We start from the raw sequence: 25547 nt of genomic DNA, 5'->3' as shown, positions 1-25547 counted from the left end.
TATGTAGGGACCTAGAAGAAGATAAGGTGATAAATAATAGTCAACATGGATTTGTCAAGAGCCAATCGTGTCAAATCAACCTAATACCCTTCTTTGACTGTGTAACAAGCCTCATGGATGGGGGAGAAGCAGCCAATGTGATATATCTCAACTTTAATAAGGCTTTTAATACTGTCTCACATGACTTTTTCATAAATAATCTAGGGAAACATAGTCTAGACAAACCTATTATAACGTGGGTGCACAACTGGTTGGAAAACCATATTCAGAGAGTAGTTATGGTTCATAGTCAAGCTGGAAGGGCATATTGAGTGGAGTCCGTAGGGAGCTGTCCTGGGTCCATTTCTGTTCAATATCTCCGTAAATTATTTGGATAATGGCATAGAGAGTACACTTATAAAGTTTGCAGATGATACCAGGCTTGGAGGAGTTGCAAGTGCTTTGGAGAACAGCATTAGAATTCAAAATGATCTTGACAAAATGGAGAAATGATCTGAAATAAATAGGATAAAATTCAATAAAGAGAAGTGCAAAGCACTACGCTTAAGATGGAATAATCAGTTGCACAAACACAAAATGGGAGATGACTGCCTGCGGAGGAGTACTGCAGAAAAGGATCTGGGGTTTATAATGGATCACAAACTAAATATGAATCAACAATGTAATAGTGTTGCAAGAAAAGCTAGCGTCATTCTGGGATGTATTAGTAGGGGTGTTGTAAGCAAGACACACGAAGTAATTCTTCCACTTTACTGAGCCCTGATAAGGCCTTAACTAGAATCCTGTGTCTGGTTCTGGGCACCACACTTAGAGAAAGACATAGACAATTGGAGGAAGTCTAGAGGAGAGCAACAAAAATGATTAAAGGTCTAGAACAGGGGTGGCCAACCTGTTGCTCTGGAGCCACATGCAGCTCTTCAGAAGTTAATGTGCGTCTCCTTGTATAGGCACCGATTCCAGGTCTGGAGCTACAGGCGCCAACTTTCCAATGTGCCGGGGGGGCGGGTGCTCACTGCTCAAACCCTGGCTTTGCCACAGGCCCTGCCCCCACTCCACCCCTTCCTGCCCCCTCCTGAGCCTGCTATGCCTTCGCTCCTCCCCGTCTGAGCCTCCTGCATGCCATGAAACAGCTGATGAGGAGGGAGGGGGAGGCGCTGATCAGCGGGGCTGCCAGTGGGTGAGAGGTGCTAGGAATAGGGTGGGGGAGCTGATATGAGGCTGCTGACATATATCTGTGGCTCTTTGGCAATGTACATTGGTAAATTGTGGCTCCTTCTCAGGCTCAGGTTGGCCCCTCTGGTCTCGAAAACATGACCTAGGTGAAATATTGAAAAACTTGGGTTTATTTAGTCTGAAGAAGAGAAGGCTGAGGGGGTACATAACAGTCTTCAAGTATGTAAAAGGTTGTTATTAGGAGGAGGGTGATAAGTTGTCCTCCTTAACCTCTGAGGATAGGACAAGGAGCAATAGGCTTAAATTGCAGCAAGGGAGATTTAGTTAGACATTAGGAAAAACTTCCTAACTGTCAGGGTAGTTAAGCAGCAGAACAAATAACCTAGGGAGCTTGTGGAATCTCCATCATGGAAGGTTTTTAAGAACAGGTTAGACAGAAGCCTGTCAGGAATGGTCTAGATCGGAGGTAGGCAAACTACAGCCTGTGGGCCACATCCAGCCCATGGAACCATCCTGCCCGGCCCTTGAGCTCCCACTCCGGGAGGCTGTCTCCCTTGCCCCGCAGCCTCAGCTCACTGTGCCGCCAGCGCTCTGGGTGGCAGCACTGCTATCTCCTGCTGGGCAGCGTGGCAGCATGGCTGGCTCTGGTGAGGCGGCACAGCTGCCAGTCCTGCTGCTCTGAGTGGCATGGTAAGGGGGCAGGGAGAGGGGGGTTGGGTAAGGGGCAGGAGGTTCCGGGGGCAGTTAGGGGACAGGGAGCAGGGGGCAGTTGGATGGGGCAGAGGTCATGATGGGGGAGCAGTCAGGGGGCAAGGAACAGGGGGGTTTGGATAGAGTGGGAGTCCCAGGAGACCTGTCAGGGGGTATGAGTGTGGATAGGGGTTGGGACAGTCAGGGGACAGGGAGCAGGGAGGAATTGGATAGGGGGTGAGGTCCTGCCAGGAGGCGGTCAGGGGTGGGGGTTCCTGGTAGGGGGTGGTCAGGGGACAAGTAGTGGGGGGGTTGAATTGCAGGGGCTGTGCGGGGGACAGTCAGGGCGTGGGGGCCAGGCTGTTTGGGGAGACACAGCCTTCCCTACCCAGCCCTCCATACAGTTTTGGAACCCCCATGTGGCCCTCAGGCCAAAAAGTTTGCCCACCCCTGGTCTAGATAATACATAGTCCTTCCATGAGTGCAGGGAACTGAACTAAATGACCTACTGAGGTCCCTTCCAGTTCTACAATTCTGTGATTCTATAACTGCATTCACAGTAGGGCTTTTATTAGTATTACTATTTCAGTAAAAAATGACACCACTCTAAAAATTCATAGTTATACCATTAAAATATTCATGTGTAGACCATGCATAAGAGACAGTCTCTGCCCTGGAGGTGCTTACAATCTAAAAGACAAATAAAGGCTGGGAGAACAGAAGTATTTTTACCTCTATTTTACATATAGGGCACTGGGGCACCAAAAGATGACGTGCCTTGTCATACATGGAGCTAGTGACAGAGCTAGTGTGAGAGTGAATCCCTGTCTCCTGAGTCCCAGCCCAGAGTGTAAATCACAAGACCATCTTTGCTTCTATTCAAATCAAAATTAATTTCTGAATTCGCCTGGACATGCAGGAATTATTTTTTCTTTCTTCACTTGGCTGTTGCTGCAGCATGAAATGTGACTGATTGCTGACAACATTGAAAATGAAAGTAAAGGATGGAATCTAGGCTCCTCAAGGAATTGGCTCCTAAGTAGGGTGACCAGACAGCAAGTGTGAAAAATCAGGACAGGGGGTAAGGGGATAATAGGAGTCCATATAAGAAAAAGACCCAAAAATCAGGACTGTCCCTATAAAATCAGGACATCTGGTCACCCTACTCCTAAGAGTTTAAAATTAGATTGAAAAAAGTATGTGGGAAATTACCTTTATTACATGACTCCAACACCGGGAGCCTTTTGTTAACATTGAGAGAGAAGCACACAGTAGTATGTAAAATAAAGTCATACTTTCTCCACAGCATTCTTCTCCCTTTCACATATTTGAGTGCTGTTTGTTTGAAATGTAGGCTTGGTACCACTGGGCACTCAATGAAGTTTATCTTGTGAGGTCAAGAGGGTTTTAAACTAGCAAGAGGAGGAGAAGAATGTGTGCGGCACCGTGTGTTTCTGCTTAAAATAATAAACGAGAGCAAGATAGGTTTTGAAAATGTGCCCTCGGCACTATCAGATTATAAAATACCCCTGTCCAATGATAGCAAAACTCCAAATATTCCAACAGCACAGTTTGAAATATCAGGGAGCACTCCTGCATGTACTCTGTATGGTGGGTGGGCCTCCTGTAATGCAGATTTCTTTCCTAACACCCACTGCCCACACACACAATGTGCGTGCGCGCACACACTTTGAAAAGAAATCTTTCTTACTAGGGAATCTAATCAATTCATAAATCCAGGTGGCCTTTAAAAAAGAGTGATCCAAATTCTACCTGCACTTACACCCTATTGAGCCCCATTATTTTAACAGAGTTACAGGGGGAAGAACTTGGTCTATTGCAAGCAATATGGTGCCTCTTCCCAAACCTGTATTCCCCAGATAGTCCCAATCTCCCTCACCTTCAGGATCCTCATCCAATCTCAGTCATGCTGCCGTCTACTGCTCCCCGTCCCCGGCTCCTTGCCCAACCAGTCCCAGTCACATCCCAATTGCTCCCAAGCCCAATCTCTGCACGTAGGCCCAGACTCTTTGTCCCAATTTACTTCCAAGTCCATCCTATGTGCCCCCTGCATTTGACTCAGACTTTTCCTTCTTCATTATGCCTGGGCATCAGCAAGGAGATTAGAAATACAGGAGACAGTCTCCCTACTCCCATTTCTAGAGCCTGGCATGAAAGCAGCCCATTGCCGCTGGAAGCAGCATTGCAGGAAAAATTCTGCTTAGCCCCTGCAGCCCTGGAATGAGTCTGGTCAGCATATAGGAGCTGTGAGGGATGGTGCATGCTCAGTGCAGATGGAATCCTCTAAGAGAGGGGTCCTCAAACTTTTTCTTTCTGAGACCCCTCAATATGCTATAAAAACTCCAGCTTTGCCACAACTGTTTTTCTGCATATAAAAGCCAGGGCTGTCGTTAGTGGGTAGCAATTGCCTGGGTTCCCACACCACAGAGGGTTTTGCTCTGGCTTCGGCTTCAGTCCTGGGTAGTGGGGCTTGGGGCTGCAGTCCCACTTGACGGAACTTCGGCTTTCTGCCCTGGGCCCTAGAGAGTCTGGTGCCAGTCATGCTTGGCAGACTCCCTGAAACCTGCTTGTGGCCCCACAGGACTCCTGATTGAGAACCACTGCTTGGAAAACTAAGATGACAAATTCTAACACGTCTCTACTGTGTTTGTGTGAACCAAGATTTTTCAAAGACTTATATCTTTGGGCACTTTACAACAGGAAGAGCAAAAGACGTCCCTGACATCAGGGCAGCCTCTTTGTCAACTTTCAAGCCCTTGCTCCCAACCATGGAGGTACTAGAGCTTCTCAATGACATGGTTGTAAGAAAAATTTTACCATGGGTAAAACATATTTTTCCTTAACTTTGTTCTGAACCATATTTGCTGAAACTTTCTTAAAAAAAAAAATCAGGCTCAGGCAGACCCCAGGCTTGGAAAGTTTCAGCCCGAATGGTTATAATTGACCAAATTTATAAGCATCTGAAAATGGGATTTTATAATGGGAATTGTCAGGCAACCTTAACAACAGGTGGGGTAGCTACCATCTCTGTCTATAATGTGTGCCAGGCCAACTATCAGAAGGCAGAGTGAATCCATTACAAAGCAAATTATGTAGTGACGTCTTTGCTTGGGGAAACAATTTAACTACAGTTAAGAAAAAGACACATCTGGAGTCAGTCTTGCTGTGCAATAAGTATTGGTTTTACAAGTTCTTTACTGTTTCAGTTGACTCCCAACTGGTTTATCGCCAGTAGACTATGTATTCATACCCTGCACTGGGCTTGTCAACTGCTTTCACACAAATAACTGCTATCTTTCATTTTCAGAGATTTGAAGCCAGAAAATATCCTGTTAGATGATTATGGTAAGTCTCAGAGGTTTAGAGAGATTTTTTCACAGTAAAGTAGCTTAAGTTAGTTTTAGGACACATTGTAATAAGACAAATAATGCTCTGAGGTGAATAAGAGGCTCATCATATACTAATGCTTGTGTCTTGGGATGCATAAAGTGATAGAATTTTACACTAGGGCTGCTACACAGCTGAGGAAACTAGGCTGCATAGCAGAGTATGTTCTTTGGACAGTTGCTTACCTAGCAATAGGTCTGCCTTTTCCACCATCTTCCCTATATTACTTCCACAATAGGAAAGAAGTTGTGAAATCTATGCCCACAACGCCCTTTTCAGAGGTACCTTACCCCCTGTTTGTCAGCTGTCATTTTATTCAAACCAGTGAGCCCATTGCTAGCTACAACCTGCCATGATCAAGTCTCATGCTTCAGTGCATAAACTAATCACTGCTATGGTCAGGAAGGAAACCCCCCCCCCCATTTACAGCAGTGCAGAATTGGTCAAAGGGCAGATATATCTTTCTTTGAGGCAGCAAATCTATGGCAAATCCTGTGTTCCTATGACTCTGGCTCAGCACTGACCATGCCAATGCCAGGTTTTCTGGTGCAGGACATGAGTGACTACTATCACATGTATGATGTGCTTTCATTTGAACTGGGGCTTTCAAGCCTGTGCAGTCTTCAGACCATTACTAAATCATTAGGTCATTTATAATTTCGTGAACTATCAAATTGCTACCTACATGGGTCTTCTGATACCACAGAGATGGGATTGCAGTAGGGACCAAAATGGACAGAATAGATTAAGTTACCCAAGTGATCTCAGTCTTGACTCTCCCACCTTTCTACAGGAATGATACACAATAGACTTGCGATCTGTAAAGTTATTGGACATTTTAATGAAAACACTGCTGTGGAATGCAGTGTACTTGAGCTGATTTCTATGTTAAATACGCTCCATAGTTGTTGAGTGGTTTCCTTTCTGAGATAATTTGATTTAAGTTAAAAATATGGTCAGGGGGTGGGGGGGCAGGCTCATATAATTTGAAAATCTGTTCCTTTACTCACATGCTCCCCAATCTTTGATTTTCCAAAATCTGGATATAAGTAGTAATAACCTCCAGGTTTTTAGGGCTCTTAAACAGTATTTCTCAAGGAACAGACCCCTATGTTGCAAACAAGACCTGAAAGTTGAGCTTTAATTATAGATTCAGGACCAAATTTTGTTACTTTTACAAGGTAAACTATCACAAAGTGATACAAGTTAGAGATAGAAAAGACCAATTAGGTCAACCTGTCCATCCACTTAGGTCAATGCAAGATATTTCCTTACAATATACCTACCACTGCTTTTTTCCAGTCCAGTTTTAAATATGTCAAGCAATGAAGACTAGTCCACAGTGTACTGGACCTCACTGTTAGAATTTTATCACTGCCATTCAGCCTAAACCTTCCTTTTTAAAATTTCATTGCATTACTCTTAGGTAAAACTCTTAGGATTACCCAAAATTATTTCTCCCTTCTTGAATGATTATATTTTTTCAAATTCAGTGCTAGTGGTATTTTTCTTCTCTCAGTATTTAGATGAATTTCAAAAGTGGTCCACTGAGTATAACTTTTGTGTTTTTAGCCATTTGAGGATTGCACTTTAATATTTGCTTTTCCCCCCTTAGGCCATATTAGAATATCTGATCTGGGTCTAGCTGTTAAAATCCCGGAGGGTGACTCAATTCGTGGAAGAGTAGGAACAGTAGGGTATATGGGTAAGTACTTTAGTAGCTCATTTTATTGATAGTTTACTCTATTATTGTGACTTTGGAGTTCTGTCTGGAGTGCAGATTAACTAAATCTATAGGAAACTGTTCTACAAGACCAGAGCATCAAACCAAAAGAGAGGTCTGTGAGCTTTCCAATATTTTTAAGGGGCTATATTAAGGGATAGCTCTTTCTTCCTCTAGCTTGAGTCCAGTTCCTGGTGATTGCCAGACGGGTTTCAAGTTTTGCAATGTTCTTCAGATGAGTGTGGTATTAATTTTCTCCTACTTTAGAATACAAAACAAGTCAGAATTCAGTTAGCATGTTACAAATGCAGAACTCTTCAAAAGTGTGAGTGGATTAGATTGAACCTTGCAGTCAGTGGCGTTACACACCGCGTGTGTGTGTGTGTGTGTGTGTGTGTGTGTGTGTGTGTGTGTGTGTGTGTGTGTATGTATGTGTGTGCTAATGTGTACTAGAGGGGGAAGAACTGTATGTGTGTGTATTAGACTGTGAGGGGACATCTACCCTGCAAGTGAAGGTGTGATTGTAGCATGAGTAGGCATATCCATGGTCATGAAGACACGTCAGCACAGGCTAGCAACCAAAGTACACACCCAGGATCCCTAGCGGGCTTGTATGTGGCTTGCTAGCTTGTGCTGAAGCCTATACCATCACCTCTTGCTACTATTGTTACCTGTGCCAGCTGGATTAAAATTAGCATGTGTATGCCTGCCCTTGCTACAATCTCACATCCACTGAATACGGACCTACACTGTGAGATTCTGTCTGTATCTGTTAGAAAAAGTGTCTGTGTGTGTGTGTGTGAGAGAGAGAGAGACAGAGAGAGGTTTTCTCTGTGTGTTTGTGATAGAGTGAGCAAGTCTTTGTGTGTTTCAGACAGAGAGAGACTTTGTGTGAAAAGGAGAGAGTTTGATGTGCTAGTCTACACACAATATGCACTGATACAACTAACCCAGTTTCCTAAAACCAACTGAGTTCTTTCATTGTAAACCTGTAGGCGGACACTCATTTTGGAATAAAAATGGTTTAAAATGTTTGGGCTAAAGTTGATAACAAACTGACTTTAGCCACTTTTCGTCCCTATGTAGATTTGCATGTAACTGAATAAGTTATAAAGCACATCTTTAGCTATCCTGGTGCAAATGTGTGTGTAGATCAGGACCATGTGTTTGTGTTCAGAGAGTAAACATGCATTTTGGAAAGTGACTGTATGCAGAGTGAGTGTATATACAGCACACAGTAAATGTTTGTTTTTTAAATAAAAATATCTACACAAACTGATCCAAAGGACAGAATTTGCTTTTTAGGAAATTTAATTTTTGTTTAAATAATGTTTGTTTGTCATTTCTTTTCTAAATTTAAAGTCTTGATGAATTTTCAAGATTGGGCCAGTCACAAATATTTTGCTTCCACTGATTTTTGTTGTTGTTGTTTTTTAATCCCAGCTGTGTTTTTATATATGCTTCTGCATGAATAGGTGCATTCTGTATTTTCTGTAACTCAGCTAGTAGAAGCCAGGAGGGACTCTTATATTTTTCCCACAGTTCTCTGCAGCTGTGTATTCAGTCATTGAAATAAGAGGGTTAGGGATTTTAGTTATTTTTCTGTAGAAATGTTAAGTGTTTTCACAAGATGTGTCTTTGTCCCTCACAGCTCCAGAAGTCTTGAACAATCAGAGATACACCCTCAGCCCTGACTACTGGGGGTTAGGTTGCCTCATTTATGAAATGATTGCTGGACAATCACCATTTCGTGGCAGGAAAGAGAAGGTAAAGAGAGAAGAGGTGGACAGGAGAGTCCTGGAGACAGAAGAGGTGTACTCCCATAAATTTTCTGAGGAGGCAAAGTCTGTCTGTAAAATGGTAAGGGGATTTGACAGCTTACTGTGGTAGACTCATTAGCAGGCTATAGACCACAAGCTACAATTCAGAGGGCTGCAGAACCCAGGGTTAACCTTACTAGAGGAGTGAAGTTCTGGAACAGCCTTCCCAGGGGAGTAGTGGGGACAAAAGATATATCTGGCTTTAAGACTAAGCTTGATAAGTTTATGGAAGGGATGGCATGATGTGAGAGCTTAATTTTGGCAATTTATCTTTGATTATCAGCAGATAAGTATGCCCAGTGGTCTGTGATGGGATGTTGGATGGGATGGGATCTGAGTTACTGCAGTTTCCTGAGTGCTGGCTGGTGAGTCTTGCCCACATGCTCAGGGTTTAGCTGATAGCCATATTTGGGGTCGGGAAGGAATTTTCCTCCGGGGCAGATTGGCAGAGGCCCTGGAGGTTTTTCACCTTCCTCTGCAGTGTGGGGCATGGGTCACTTGCTGGTGGATTCTCTGCAGCTTGAGGTCTTCAAACCACAATTTGAAGACTTCAATAACTCAGACATAGGTTAGGGGTTTGTTATAGAAGTGGATGGGTAGGGTTCTGTGGCCTGCTTTGTGCAGGAGGTCAGACTAGATGATCATATTGGTCCCTTCTGACCCTAAAGTCTAAGTCTAAGTCTAGTCCATTACCAGGAGATTTGCATCCACTGTTTGTCCAGATTGTGTTGAGTGGCTTTATTTCGGCTGGTTTGAGTTTCTTGATAATCAGCTTGATTTTATCTAACCTTTTTTGGATGGGGGAGCAGTATCTATATTTTCCTGGATTCAGGAGACTTTGAACAGCAGATTTTAGTCAAGAATTCACCTTGTGGCTTTTATTAACCTTGTGGGAAGAAAGGCCTGATGCTGCAGGACTCTTGAGTGTCTCATGTAAGACCTGAGCACTCTTCACTGCCATTGTCTTCCGTGGGAGTTGAGAGTACCCAGGACCTAGATTACATTATGAAAGTGTTATAAACCGCTTCTCCTCGCTCCCCAACCCGCTACCTTTACTATCACTTATTCCCAGGTCTGCTATGCTGACTGGCTTGTTAAATCACTGTTGGGCTGTCCTTTAAAATGTCTTCTGTTACCCTTTCAGCTGGGAGTGCTCTTTTCTAAAACCATGACCATTGCTGGTAAGGGAAATCCTCATACCACACAAGAAGTCCCCAAACCATGTAAGAGTTAATCAATGCCATTCCAGCATACGTCTTTGAAAGGCCAAATTTTAATTTGGAAAGGGGTGTTGACTGAGTCTTGATTTTTCTAGTGGTGTCCTGCAGGGTACTGCAAACTAGCAGAGAAACAGAAGGAAAAGGAAAGGTTAGTGAATAAATAGTGTGAGCTTCACCAATACCTCGCGCAACACACAGGCAAGCAGCATATTAATATCATTCTGGTTGGTGGACTGGATAGGAGCTACTGAGGTCTCCTAGCAAACTAAGAACAGCATCACCGCCAAGCATCATGAGTGCAAGTCATTAACACAAAGTGCACTAACCCAATGCCACATCTCATGGAGTGGTAATTAACTGGCATCATTCCTGATAGATTCTTCAGGCCATATGCTGTTCTTGGTCTGCATGTAGAACTCCCCACTGATGTCAGTGGGAGTTGAATGCAAGGATAAAGGACAGTATGCGGTTCCTTAATGATGGTTTCATGCACTCAAACAGCCTGATTCTCCTGACAAGCCCCATTTCAACTAATGACAGGCCAGGGGGAAAGCCTTCTGGTGGTAACTTGGTGTTCATGAGCCATGCCAGCATTAAGTTTGCATTACACACCAAACGGAAAACTCCAGCCTGTTATAAATAAATGGACGGGAGACAAAAGTGATTTTTACTTCTGTTTCTGCCCCTAGTTATAGGGCTGGAAGCATGGTGGGGAAAATTGTCATTCAGAGTAAAATAATGTAGCCACTGTCCATGAAAAGTTAATGTTGAGGAGAGCTAGGTGAGGGTTAGTGGAATGGTGGTGGAATTGTCCCATCCCTGATGTCATGCCCATCAGAAATCAGCCAATAAATCTAGATTAGGTCAAAGTTGGATGTAGCAAGTGTCAGTGATAATCTCTTTTATCTATCAGGGGAAGCAACTCACACACTTTAGGGCACTCTTCAAAATGAATAATAATACATAATAATAATACCTAACAGTGAACTCTCAGATATCACAAAACGTCCCCTTTAACTCTGACAGAGAGACTTTGGACTCTCGTCCAGGTTGATGGACCTGGGACATCATGCACATCGGTTAGTGTAACGTTTTATTTTATCCCTGCCTTTTTGTTACCTAACCCATTCAGTATCAGTCTGGTTCATTCACTGAGTGTTGACCACGCGCACGGTGTCTTATTTTTCTAACCTTAAAAAAGTTAGTTAAAACAAAGTCTCTCCTTTGGGTGCTTGTTTCTATTTTGAGACCAGAATTAATCTAATGGGCCCCCTTATATTAATTGACTTAACGGGTGTTGTGACTCTCCTTATGCTGTTTTTCCCCCCTGCTCAGCATTTTCCATATTACCCCATAAATTGCTTCCCTTATTCCTGTAATTTTAGGATTGAAAGGCTTTTTTTGGTCATATCTTATGATATGAATCTGACAGACTGAATCTCCTAACATATATTTAATCCATAAATGTATAAGAGGGTTGTGGATTGATTTATTTAATAATCCCTGCTCCCGTTGTTTCTTTTCCTGTAGAAGGGGGAAACCACACAGAAAATGTCTCTGACATTACAGAGTTGGAATCCCCACCTGGGACCTGAATTTGTGACATCAAAGGATCAGAGAATCCTTTGTACCAAAGTATAGAGCATTAGCATTAGTGTGACATTGCCATTTCAGACCATTTTGTGATAGCCCTATGCTGGTGATTGTAAATCACTATGGATTAAATTCTGCCCTTACTTATACCCTTGCCATCCCACTTTGTGCCCGTGTCATCCTGATGGAAAGTATTGCTGCTTAGGATCCACTTCATTGGTTGGCATTAGGGTCTCTAGGAGATCTTCTGATTTGTAGCTCTGTTCATAGACTATAGACTCTGAAGTAGATTAAAGTACGATTGTTCCGATCATTTGGCTAATACCTCAAGAGGCCATGCCATCAATAGTGATGCATTTGTTTTTGTTGTGCCTTATTAACTGCCTCTTTTGCAAATTTAACATTTAAAACGAAAACCCTCTGCAAACTATAGAGACAGCTCAAAATACACAATCGTCATCTCCGTTCCTGGTCATGTCTACATGGGATGGACATTTCAGTCTCGTATCCATGACTATTGCTAAAGCCCTCTGGAGCTTCAGCAAGCAGGAGGACCTGTCAGTGCCTGTGGAGTGGTGGGCCACCTCCTTCTACAAAACTCCCCAGTCCACTCTGCTTCCTGCCAGCAGCAGCAGCAAATAAGCAATGTCCTACTTCACCTGAACTACAGAGCATTGGGAAGTCCTTATAGAATTTCCATATGGCGCCAGGTTTGTCCCTGCTGGGGCTCACGGCCTCTTCAAGGAGATTGCTCAGCAGCATACAGCGGCTTTTCTTTACTGCCTCAGGCAAAGGCAGAGAGATGAGTGCTGGTTCCCTGTAGCTGTGCCCGGCAGGAGACTTTTGCCTTTTCTGTGTTCAGGTGGAGTTTCCCCAGCAAATGCACTCTTCTCTCAGACAGACCCCACTGCACCAGCAGGAGCAGCTTCCAGGCAGCGACCCCAGCTGAAGGAACAGTTGTCGGCACTTCAGATCCAGGCTCAGTGGGTGTTGTGAGGCAGCGTCTCAGCAGTGGCCAGACAGTTGTGCAGTGACCAGCGGTTTCAGCCAACTCCCAGCTGCCTGCTCCACCTATGCCTCCGACGCCAGAAGCAGCAATACACTAGTGGCCAACTCCATTCATGCTCCAAAGACTGGTTTCTGCATCAAAGGTTGTTGCAATTTGGCTGCTGGACACTGCTGAGGGACTCGGGTCTCCCCACCCAGCCTTAGCCACCACACCCTGTGACCACATTACCAAACAGCAGCCAACATTTTCAGCCAGACAAGGATCAATTCCCAGATTGAGTTAATATCCCCAGCCGGCCCAGAGGTTGAAGCTCTGCAAGGACTATTGGAAACTATAACAAGGCAGTGGGATCCGTTTGTCTTCCTTCCATCCTGAGCAAGAGCTGCAGGCATCTTCTATCTAACACAGGCTGCTCCAAGTCCACCCCTGCCCACTGCATCTCAATTGTCAGCAGCGCTGGCTCTGAAAGCTTCTGGACATCAGTAAAACATTTTTCAGGAAAAAGCCAGCAGAAGTAAAGTTCAAGAACCAGTGGCAACTTAAGAGTAAAAGAGAGCTTTCTGTGTTGGGATTTCTCCTCTCAAACTAGGAGAAGATCCTTTCAGCATAAAGGCAGGAAGCAGATGTGGTCTTTGTCATCTCTGACCAGGAGCTACACAAATTGGCTGGAGAAAAGTCAAACTCAGATGGGAAACTCTTCAGGCCATCAGACCTCAGCGAGCTTTCCCTATAAAGGCTGAAATTTAGAAACCTGCTGTGGTTAAAAAAACACAAATGCAGAGAAAGATGCCTCAAGACATCCCAGTTCACAGTCCCGTCCAAGCCATCAAAAGCAAGACTTCCTTCCTCCCCCTCATCTGAGCAAGGCAAGTTGTCTGATTTGGATCCAGCAGAAGAGTGCCAGGAAAGATTCTTTCCCCTGGACTGTTTCAGCATGATGTTGCACCAAGTAACCATTGAACCTTGACCACTTGAACCTATTGTGAGACAACTAGATGCTGTCCTAAAAACCCCCTCCATCACCCCAAAAGAGCCGTGAAGGGGATTAGATCGAGTGGAGCTAATAAATAAGTCTGAGGCTCATTAAGCTGTCTCAAAGGTTCCATGCAGTCTCAGTGCCAAAATCAGACTGTCACCCTTGCAAAGGTTAACACTGTCATTGATAACCTTGTGAATTAATTGGTCATCATTTTGGGGGGTGATCTTTTGCCCCGTGATTGCTAGATTCAGTCTTGCTGGCATGGCAATTACACCTCTGCCACACTAAAATTCTGCAGTCAGCATCTCTTGCTCAAGCTATTCAGGTGTGTATCAGCTCCCTCTCAGAGGCTAAGGACCAGTAGCCAGTGGCTTTGATATCATACTTGTCCCTGGATATTCTTTGTGACTAGGTTTGTAACAAGCCATTTCTGGATCAGGCAGTGGAAGGCAACCCACCAAATGGTTGGTGCCATGCAGGTAGCAAACTGGAGAAGCCTTAGGAAATGTTATCCTATAAACCAAGAATGAGGGCAAGAAACCCCTGTCATTAGCCAGGCACCCGAGGAGAGATTACCGACCTTCCATCAGAAGCAAACAATCCTTTCAGCTTCTGGAGCTGAGACCATCTCTCAGCCAGAGGGCACTGGAACACATCGCAGCTAGGCATGACATCTCCAGTCAACCCTCCCACTGCAGCAAGGATTCCTAATTTCCCATCTTCCTTCCCCAGGCCTGAGGTGCAGTGATCCCTGCCGGCATCTTCCGATTCTCAGTACAGTGGGCTGTATGGTAAAATTCAGCAGATCTTCCCTTTCCCTCACAGAGTGATTTGTCCTCTTCCTAGCTCCTGGAACATGGTAAAGCCCAGGCAGATGATGGAGGCGACATTCCCATTTGCTGATTATTGAGGCTCTTGGATCAGAACAAGGCTGGAGAGATGCCTAGTGATTTGTTCGCATTTCCCCCCCGGGCATCAGGGCTAACTTGGCTTCAAAGATCCTGAACATCACAGTTCAAAATGGAGACCTGGAAGTCCAAGTCCACTGTGGCAGCCATTTCTCAGGGTGATTTGTTAGCCTCAGCAAGGCTTGTGAACATGTCCAGCCCTTGGGGTTTCCCTGCAGTAGGACTCCCTCTGTAGGAATGGCATAGTTGGAGATGATAAAGAAAGGCCTGGTGATTTTTCTTGTCTTGCCATTCCAGCCCTTCTTAGGGTTGGAGCTCCAACAGCCCTTCAGTTCAGAGGCAGATGTGATTGTTGTACTGCATAGAACAGTGAAATACAGGAAGGGAACTACTATTCCTTGTTTCATCTTTGGAAGCAATCTCACCAGATAGGTTCTCAAACAAGGAGCCATGTTGTCCCTGCTGATTATCTGCTTCCGCAGAGGGTAGAACCCACTAGGAATGGTCAGCTTGAATACTCAGAAGAGGCAAATAAATCATGTGGTGCTAGTGAGTCTGTTTGGCTGGGGGGTTGTCTACTTACTCAGCCATGTTTTTCTGATGCTTTTGAAAGTGTAATGCTGCTCAAATACTAGATGTTTGCAATGTAGTTGCTGCAATTAGCTTTTCCTCTGCTGCCCCCTGGTGGATTGAGACGTTGTAAGTAAAAAACAGCTGAGCTGTGTGAACTATCAGCTGTACACTCCTGTGTAATGATTTCCCTCTATACTGAGAATGAAGCAGTATTTCTTTCTACCGCATCTTACGTTTTTTCTTCCTTTTCTCAATGCTTGGAGAGAAGGAGGGACTACCCCTTACACGTCTTGCTGCTAATGCATGATTAAGTCCTTTTTAACCTAAGGCTTTCGCTAGCCGGACTTGTTTGTGTAGCATATGTCTTTGGCTGCCTTTTTGGAATCAGCCTGCCACTCTTCTGTTGGATATTCCCCATATGGTATTCCCCTGACTCTAGTAAGTATCCCCTTCTCATTTCAAAGGGCAGGTTTTTTATTCTCGTCACAGTCTTTCAGCATTAGAAATAAACATTCGCTAGAGAGGCTACGCTAACAGAGCTAACATTCATCTTTTTGTAAAATCAGTTGCTTTTACTGCATATTTATTTGCCTCTGACTTATCAAGCGGAAGTATTGTTCACTATATTAGACAACTGCCGTTTCCTAGGCAGAGTCAGTTTTTGAGTTGAGGCTCATGTTTCACTGCTTTGGCTAAGAATGCATGCACGAAAAAGCCACTTAAACTGAATGAAGACAACCCCTCCCCCGCAAACCTTTCAGGCCACTGTCAGTTTCATGGTTCAGGAGAATGTCAGAAATTTGTGATGCAGTAGCGACATATAAAAAAGGCCATCTGTAATTGGCATAGGCTGCTGCACAAAGGTAGTCATTACATACATAGCTCTGCCTTTCTTTCCAGGCTAAAAAAATAATAATTAGATTGAATAAACACTGTGTAATAAGTCATTGACTTGTTCTAATTGATTATGGGTACTTGATTTAAAAGGATTAGGCACCAAAATATCTCACTCATTGAACTAACTGGGCTCTCCCAGACCAATTATCAGAAATATAGAGGCCTCCCAATGGGCTCTGGTTCTAACACATCTCTCTGTGGTTATCTTCCTGTGCATGTTTATCTAATTTATCAATTATACTGAATTCAGTTAATCCCCATCGCCCTATTAAGGATCCCTGTGAGCGAGAGGAAATCTCTGCAGTCAAACTGATTCTTCTGTCGACTTCTCCAGATCTCCTCCAAAGCTGCAAGTGAGCTTCCCTCAGCCAATCACAAGACACCTGAATTCAGGATCTAGGTACAGATGTAGCAGTGCAGAGATGGTGTCTTGAGGTGCCCTTTAAAAATCTAGCCTTGGGCTGATGGAGGTTGGATACATTGCTGATACTGATGCGTATTGGATCTTCAGCTGGTGTGAATCAATGTAGCTCTGTTGACAAAACTCCTGTTGACTTCAGTGGGAGCAGGAATGGGCCCAGTAGGCTTAGTAAAGGAAAAAAACATGATTTAAAAGTTCAGTATTACATGCTATACTGGAAAGTATTACACTGGGCAGGGGTAAACAGGCCAAAGTAACAAAGGAGCATCATTCCGACAACAGTAGCTTGAGAACAAGTGTTCAGAGAACATGTGGGACTATAGAACATATGTCAAACCTCCTCTTCTCTCAGCTACCCATTGAAAATAAGTGGGAGGAGCCTATAGGAAAGAGGACAACACTATTGAGATTGTAAGCTCTTTGGGGCAGATCTTTGTCTATAGGTTTGAATAATGCCTAGAACAATGGAGTCTTGACCTGTTTAGCCTCTAGGCTCTACCACAATGTAAATGTTAAGTCATGATGATAATTCTCCTGTTCCCATGCACAAACAGGAGGAAAAATATCATAGGACTATTGCTTTTCAGGCTTTCTTACAATCTTTCTTGGTCTGTTTCAGCTACTAACCAAAGACGTGAAGCAGAGGCTTGGCTGTCAGGGGGAAGGTGCAGTGGAAGTGAAGAAGCACCCATTCTTCAAGAGCATGAACTTCAAACGATTAGAGGCAGGAATGTTGGACCCCCCCTTTGTCCCGGATGTGAGTAGCATATGGTAGAGAAAACCCCACTTGACTGGCTCTAGAGAGAATATATTGCACACACCCCTTCTTTAAATGGCTTTCTAAAATGACTGTTCCCTTATATTTCCCATAGCTGGCAATGCCTTGTTTCATTTCTTTTTTGGATAAGGATGGTGAACTGGTTTAAATAAAACCCTCTTCCGAGCCCCAAACGTAAACTCAACCTTTTCTTAGGTTCCAAAAGAACTCCTTTTATTTCTCCCCTCTGTTTGTGCCTTGTGAGATCATCCAACTGGCACCAGGCCTCCTGCAGGTAGCAGACAGTTCCATAGGGAAGCATATTTTCACAGAATTCCCACTCCAGTTTTGGAGATGGAAAAGATTGAGATCTCAGCTGAGTATGTATGTATATTTGTACAGAGAGGGAGAACAGTCCAGTCTTAGGCAAGGTAAGTTCAATTCTCTACTCTGGGGCGTCTCAAACTTCATTGCACTGTGACCCCCTTCGGACAACAAAAATTACTACACGACCCCAGGATGGGATCAAAGCCGAAGCCCAAGCGCTTCAGCCCCAGGCAGGAGGCCTGTAAACTGAGCCCCGCCTCCCTCGGGCTTCAGCTTCAGCCCCGGGCAGTGGGGTTTTGGCTTCAGCGCTGGGCCCCAGCAGGTTTAACAGCAGCCCTGGTGACCCCATTAAAACAAGGTCGTGACCAACTTTGGGGTCCCAACCCACAGTTTGAGAACCGCTGCTCTGCTCCACCAGAGATTTCCAGGTTGACCTGAGGCAGATCACTTTTATTCTGTGGGCCTCTGTTGCCACCTTTAAAATGGGAATAGTTGTACATCGGACGGGTGATGTGAGGATAAATATGTTATTGTGAGCTGCTCAGATATGACGGTAATGAAGGCTATTTAAGTACCTTAGCTAGATACACTTTTAGCTTAAACCACAAAATCTGGACCCGGAATTCAAACAGCCCGATGTTCTGATCTGGGGGAATAAGTATGGCCCATTATAAAAAAAAAAATCTGTTGTTTGAAAAAATTCAGAATCAGGTTCAGGTATCAAACACCGCCCCCCGCCCCGGACTGTGTTTCTCTAGTGGTTATTTGAAATAGTTCCCAACTCTGACACTCCCCTTGAGGTTTCCCCATCACTATTGCACATACTGAAGGTCAGTATTGCAGTGATAGTAATAAAAGTTTCAAAGCCCTTTGCTGTATATATCTCCTTCACCGTGCACAGAGCTCCAGGGTTATTTTCCTCTTCCAAGCTTGTCTGGCTAGGCCTTCTAGCCTTAAAGTCCCCATATGGCTCTAAGTAAACATTGAAGTTTTAACATATTAGGAAAAGTAACAATTTGGCAGCTCTGGTTTGCATTGCTGCAAACTCAGTCAAACCAAAGTGGTTTAAAAGCTACAAAAGTTTACTTTAGCTGCTCTGGTTGGCTTTGCACTTTACTGTGTAGCCTCGTTATTCCTTCCAATTAGCCCAGGGTGTTATGACCTGCTTCAGTGGGAAGAAATAGGAGACAAACTAGTGTTTCTTTCTAACGAAGAAAATTAGAAATTTCTGGACTCAAATATGGGATCAGCTAGAGCCTGCTAAAAGCTTAATTGTGGTATGTAATGGCTAAAGGGCATCTATTATCCATGTGTTTGCTAAAGTAGAGGCACATAATGTTTTGCCCCATTAAGGGCAGCCTGGCAATTTATTGGTAACTCAAGAGCTGCACCTAATCTAGATAATTCAGCATTCACAGAACTCTCTTCATTCATAGATCTCAAAGCACTATACAAAGAGAGGTAGAGTATTGCTATAGCCATTTGACAAAGAGGGTAACTGAAGCACAGAGAGGTTAATTGACTTGCTCAAAGTCACACAGACAGGAATGGTGGTGGGAAGAGAACCCATGTCTCCCAGTCTGCCACTGGACCCCACTACCTCCACAGAGAATTAAATAGACTATAGCAGTCCTCATTAATAAGAAGGCACAGCACACAGAGAATATAGATTCTAGCAGGTAGCACTTAATTTTGATTAATTTGGCCAGACTGCTCAGTTCTAGATAACTCATTGCATGCTGGGATCTCTAGGCTTTGCAAGTCACACTTACACGATCTTCCTTAACATGGAAGTGGATCATATTGTAGAATTCTGTGGGCTACACTAGTTCTGCAAGCTGCATCTTGGTAATGCCTGTGTTAAAGGGTAACTTTGAGTCCATGTTAAGTAACTACTAGGGAGTATTTCTGTATTATGTTCAATATGGCTGACTATTGGTCTGTTAGCTGAGGAAAATATCTCTTCAAAGTGACATAGCAGTCATTCCAGAGAGCTAAGAACTATATTAAAATAGTTAAAGGTATTTGACTTTGTATCTGTAGAAATACAGAAGTGAAAATTGTAGCAGTTAATAGAAATGGGTCTAGAGAGTTTCCAATGGCTGAGAAAGAGCTGAGCTATTAACACAAACAACGGAAAAACGCCAAACCTTTTCTGTGTTCTTTAGCATTTAGTACAAATTCCTTTAAAGTTTCAATCTTGCAAACACCACAGCTGGCTGAGCAGAATGACATTTCCATTTGGGGCAGACAGAGCCATCCCAGGTGTGCATTTTGTACAGATTTTCTAGTCTTTGAATGGCTTGTGTGTTTATCCCTCTCTAAAAGAAAGCAGTGCTTCTATTTTTTATCCTCTTTTACCTTATCTTATTTTTTCTGTCCTTGTCGCCTCACCTCTTAGCCATGTGCTACATGGATGACTAAAACCCACTGTGAGTCTGCTGATGCTGTAAGGACTTCAAAGTGAAAGCTTTAAATGCTTAAAGCAAGTCTGCCTTCAACAATAAACACATGGGCAGAGCAAGTATAGGGAGGCAGGATGTGGCTAGTCACTTGTGGTCAGACATTCTCACTTGAATGAGTGTGAGAATCAAGTCACGTGTCCAGACTCAAAGACATTTTCTCTCCTGCTTTTTGTGCTGAGACAGCCCAGAGCAGTGTACTGCAAGGATGTGTTGGACATCGAGCAATTCTCCACAGTGAAAGGGGTTAATCTGGACCAAACAGATGATGATTTCTATTCCAAGTTTTCCACAGGATCCGTATCTATTCCATGGCAGAATGAGGTAAGGGTACATCATGATCATATCGCCCCAATGCAATCTCTAACCCAGGCTGCTTAAGAGCAATTGTACCCTTCCAGTAATATATACCCACTGGGTAACGTGCCAGACTCTAATGCATTCATAAGTTACAAATACACTCTTTCAAGATCTATAAAGTACCACAGATGTCAGGTTCAGGTGACTGTTTCTGCTGATTCTGCATATTTGTGTAAATTGACATGGGTCTTCCTATGCTTCCTCCTGCTGGTCTCCATAGAGATGTTCTGATAATGGCTCTAAACAACTTCCTCAGGATGGATTGCTGCCTTAATGTGGCATTCTATTTGTGACGCTCCTCTCATTCATTATTTTGTATCTGATGGGCCCCAGCTGCGGCATTTGAATCTGGATCAGAACTTTTCTGAAGTGCCAGGGTTTTTGATTGGAGGATTTGTTCTGCCTGCTGTAGAAACAGAGCCAGCAGTAAAGTTCAGATCCAAGTATAAACTTCCCCATGGTTTAGGGGGGCTGATAACTGGCCTTTTGGGTTCAGGCCAATCCGTATTTTATATTCTTCAACATAGAAAAGAAAAACAATGCAAAATTTAATGGGGCATTCCCTTAATAAGACTTACTAGTATAGCATCAGAGGGGTAGCCGTGTTAGTCTGGATCTGTAAAAACGGCAGAGAATCCTGTGGAACCTTATAGACTAACAGACATTTTGGAGCATGAACTTTCATGCATGAGCTTTCAAAATGTCTGTTAGTCTATAAGGTGCCACAGGATTCTTTGCTGCTTTTACTAGAATAGTGCAGAATCATATACATTAGAGATTGAAGCCATCTGTTAGGTTATATTGCCAGTACAGGTAGAGGCTCGGCTATTATTCTAACACAATATACTTTCCCCATTTAAACCCTTGATGGCAAAAGATGCTTTTTAAACTGTATTGATTCCTTGGCGTGCTGACAGCACCTCATAGGAGGTGATGAAGATGGTGGGAAAACTGACTGAACTACCTAGCTGTTTTGAACAGTGACTCTTCCTCGAGGTGGCTAAGGTCAGGTCGCCTTGGGCTGACAGCATCAGCGGTCAGAACTGCTTTGTTGCGGAAGCTCCCAGTGAAATTGAATGTGGTGTTTAGGTTGGGACGTTAACTCTGATTTTCCCACTCTAGGGCCTGAGAGTTGTTCAGTTCAATTTAAAAAGCCATCAGAAGACTGTACATCTTCAGACCCATCTCTGCTCTTACATCCACAGTAAACTGCCTAGCAATAATAGCCAGAGACGTGTCCTGTTGCTGATTGACCCTTGTTGTGTCCTACACCCTTCTGTCACATCTTGTCCCTCTTTAGTCTGTAAGCTCTTTAGGGAAGGGACTGTCTTTTATTTCTTGTTTGTACAACACTTAGTATAATGGGGCCCCTGATCCTGATTGGGGCATCTGGAGTCTCTTGTAATATTAATAAATAATAGTAATAATGCATCATCTCTTTTTATTCTTTCTGTGTTTTACCAGATGATAGAAACAGAGTGTTTTAAAGAGCTAAATGTGTTTGGACCAAATGGTACTATTTCACCGGACCTAAACAAAAGCTACCCCCCAGAGCCACCCAAGAAAGGATTACTACATAGAATATTTAAACGTCAGGTGAGACCTGAAATGTAACACACACAGCCTCTCTGAGCATAGGTGCTGACTCCATGGGTGCTCCGGGGATGAAGCACCCATGGGGAAAAAATGATGGGTGCTGCGCATCCACCGGCAGCCCCCTATCAACCCTTCCTCCATCCCTCCTGCCCACCAGCGGGTCCTGCTGATCATCTCCTCCTGCCCACCGCAATTAGCTGTTTCACGGTGGGTGGGAGGAGCGAGGACACGGCACACTCAGGGGAGGGGTCAGAAGTGGGCGGGAAGGGCGGAGCAGGGGTGGGGCTTGGGGCAGAGCCGGGAGTTGAGCACCCACCAGCGTTTTGGAAAGTCAGCGCCTGTGTCTCGGAGTCCCAATGAACTTTCCTGTATGATATGTATGCTACCCTTATGATATGTCCATCATAAGAGAGACATGAAATTACTGGCAGGGTTGTTCTCACCGTTTCCTTGTAATTTTCTGCTTGGTGTTGCAGATTCCATACGTTCAGGTGGCTCAAATAAGTGTCTGCACCTAGGAGTTCTTATTTGATTCAGTACTTTCAACATTCCAAGACCTGGCCATCACTAGTCTGATATTTATCAGGGCTGATTGAAATGGTTCCATATAAGCTGTTTTTTTAATGGAAAATTGAGTTTGTAAGTTGCATGATTTTGTGAGTGAGAAAGAAAATTGTCTGCTTTTCATGGAAAACATCAATTTTTCATTAAATAAATGAACACCCAAGACATAGGAGATGTTGTCCGACCAGGGAGTCCGGCCCATAGAGAATGGGAGCATGAGGGATGTGAAATGCGACCCCCACAAGAGGAAGCACAGTAACATTTCCAAATCAAAGTATTTGGGGATTTGGCTGAAATACTTCGGTTTTTGATATTTTGCTGAAAAATCTGAATTTTCTGCAGAAAATAATCCCATTTCCTGATCAGCTCTGTTATTTATCATGTTTCCCTGAACAGGCTGCAAGTAATTTAGGTTGGAATTTTGCAAGGGCAACTTCTACTCCGGACACTGGTCTCAGCCCCACCCTCAGAGGCTCAGCACCTTTATCCAACAAAGGGCCGCTCTGCCATTCTTAATGATTCCTTTGTGTCCAGGGCTACTGGGGACCGTCCATGAAAAGAACACGTGCTAAGAATGATGCATTAGCAATGCTGGCTGCCAGGCTGGGAGAACTAGTCATGCTAATGAACCCAAACCCTGCTGCCTCCCTCCCAAAACAAGCACCTCCTCTGTCTCTCTCCACCAGGCCTCCCTACTGCATGAGTGGTGCTCACAACTGAGACATGATTTTCTTATTTTACTGTGTTGCATGCACAGCACAGTGTCCTTTTGCACTGGTGTATGCTGGGTCTCCATGTGCTATACCTAACACTCATTGCTGTGTTAGCTCTGACATACCTACACACCATCTCTATTTAAGAGTGACAGGCCTTATTTTTTAGAAAAATATTGGCTATTTTTCCACATAACATTTCAAACCTAGCATATTACACTGGAGTTACAAGGCATGTCTCCCTAAAGTTAGCAGGTATGCTCTGAGGAAGGCAAAGCCTAGGAGGCCAGAAGTGTTTGTGCCGTACTGAATTGACTCCTCTAATGTGTATCCTCTTCTCTGTTGCTCTGGAGAGCTCCCATGGTTCTTCTGGCCCATGGAAAATAGAGACAAGTACGCTAAATAAGTTTTATTTCAGTAAATCTTCACAATGTCACAAGACCAGAAGCAGGTGGGATAATATGACATGACCAAAATGTGAGGCAGATGGGAGGTATGGGATGTTATGGGGATATAAATATCATTGTTTTCTCCTTTCTCCAGCATCAAAACAATTCAAAGAGTTCACCGAATTTAAAGGCGAGTTTAAATCACCACATAAATTCAAACCATGTAAGTTCAAACTCCACCGGAAGCAGCTAGTTCGAACTCAACTTTCATGAAACAACGTGTTGCATCCTTCCACTATAATCAATGGAGCTTCTAAGGATGAGAGCGCATCCACCGTTGAGTTAAAAAAAATAAATGATCTCCCAGCAGTGGAGATATTCTATCCATTCCTTCCAGTGGAGCCTCACATTTTATGAAGAAATTTCCACTCAGGTCTGTTTTTGGAGGTGGCACTCAAGATGGTGTGAATCAGATTTGTCTATTTAGAACACTGCAATAGAAATTCAACGAACATGACTACTTGCACGTATTTAAATAGCATCATACTAGAACTGAATTTTGTCTTTATTATTTTTAAAGAAAAGTTTTGTAAATTTCTCTATTGTCTCAGTTTACATTTTGTACATTTGTATTTAAATGAAAGTCAGACTTTGGGGTGTATATTTTCTGAGCAGCAGTTGTAAAGCCATGTGTTTTAAGACTTTTTTTTTTAAAAGAAATGTGACTCAAGACTTCCAGAGCCTCAAATGAGAAATCATTCTTTTTAGTAAGTGTAGAAAATTATTCATATTTCACTTTATCAAGTTGGTTTTACTGACATGCATTTTTATGGCACAGTTTATTCTTAATTATTTTACATCTGTATATTTGGCTTACAGCAACACTGCATACATTTTTCCTCTTTGTTGGTTTGTAAAGTCTTGTATTAAATGCTATAAAACATAGTCAAGACTTTGCCGCATCTAAGAATACTATTTGCTATGTCTGAGGTTTGTAATGTCATGGGACCAGCACTGTTAAGATTTGCACTTATTTTTGTTGTTAGAGCATCACAATATTTATTGTTTTTAATGGAACCCTGTTTTAAGACCTCCTCCTCCTTTTCAAACTTTTTTTTTACTATTGCTAATGAGAGAAAGAACAAATGTTAGCAAGGGGAGATAAGAAAGACAAGTTGTCATCAGTTCTTCAAAGACCTGAAATCCTTCACCCATAGAAATTAACAGCAAAGCTCCCATTGATTTCAGTGATACAGGATCAGGCCACAAGTGAGAGGCTTTTATGGCAGTTGCTTATGTCACACAGCTACCAGGAGATTGACTCAATAGCCCTGTCTGTGCTGGCCAGGGAAGCTATAGGGGACAGAACCAAGCCAGGAAGGTTCGGCTCTGGATCTCAACTTTTCTACATCCATTATATCCATTCTGGCCCATGTCTACTTTCAAGTGAGCTGTTCTAGAGCCCTTGGGCTGCATGGCTTCTTTTCTGGCCCCCTGAACCAGTGATGAAATAGCTGTTCCAGTACAGTTAGCTGATTTCAGTGCCCATTGTAAAACAGTATAGTTTGCCTTTTTTGATTTCACAATGCTTCATCTCAAGTACCCCATAGCATTGTTTTAAACAATCGTCCCACTGGTATAGATGGGCTCAGTCAGGTTCAATATCCATACTATGAACCAGTTAACAAAAGCATACTATGTGCTAGGAGTGTATCTATTCTCAAATATGCCATGTGGGACATCAGGTGCCAAACACAGCTTCACCTATTTCAACTTATGTTGGGAAACACTTGCCCCACTGGTATAGACAGAATCTGCTGAATTCAACATTTGCTGTAAAATAGTTTGGTTGACCATGCTTTTTTACAATGCTTGCTGAATTGATTGAGTTTTCCTAAACTTTTGGGACAACTGATGTCCGACATGTCATGTCTAAGAATTAAACGATTACACTAAGGTTAGGCC

At 43.5% G+C, this 25547-nt stretch overlaps 1 protein-coding gene across 4 annotated transcripts in view; it reads left to right on the top strand.

Annotated features, from left to right (window-relative positions):
• GRK5 (G protein-coupled receptor kinase 5) overlaps positions 1–25267 on the top strand; it is a 229615-nt gene extending 204348 nt beyond the window's left edge. For all 4 annotated transcript variants that reach the window (XM_050959000.1, XM_050958998.1, XM_050958999.1 and 1 more), the window contains 7 exons: positions 5192–5229; positions 6887–6976; positions 8646–8854; positions 17034–17171; positions 20147–20284; positions 21785–21916; positions 23737–25267. In XM_050959000.1, coding sequence (XP_050814957.1) covers positions 5192–5229; positions 6887–6976; positions 8646–8854; positions 17034–17171; positions 20147–20284; positions 21785–21916; positions 23737–23835 — 844 coding nt within the window. In that variant the 3' untranslated portion in view covers positions 23836–25267. The remainder of the gene's footprint in view (positions 1–5191; positions 5230–6886; positions 6977–8645; positions 8855–17033; positions 17172–20146; positions 20285–21784; positions 21917–23736) is intronic.
• The last annotated feature ends 280 nt before the right edge of the window (positions 25268–25547 follow it).

This window comes from Gopherus flavomarginatus, chromosome 6 (assembly GCF_025201925.1).
Source record: "Gopherus flavomarginatus isolate rGopFla2 chromosome 6, rGopFla2.mat.asm, whole genome shotgun sequence".
Classification (NCBI taxonomy): domain Eukaryota; kingdom Metazoa; phylum Chordata; order Testudines; family Testudinidae; genus Gopherus; species Gopherus flavomarginatus.
The sequence above is the reverse complement of the archived record's forward strand: the minus strand, read 5'-3'. Positions and strand labels throughout refer to the sequence as shown.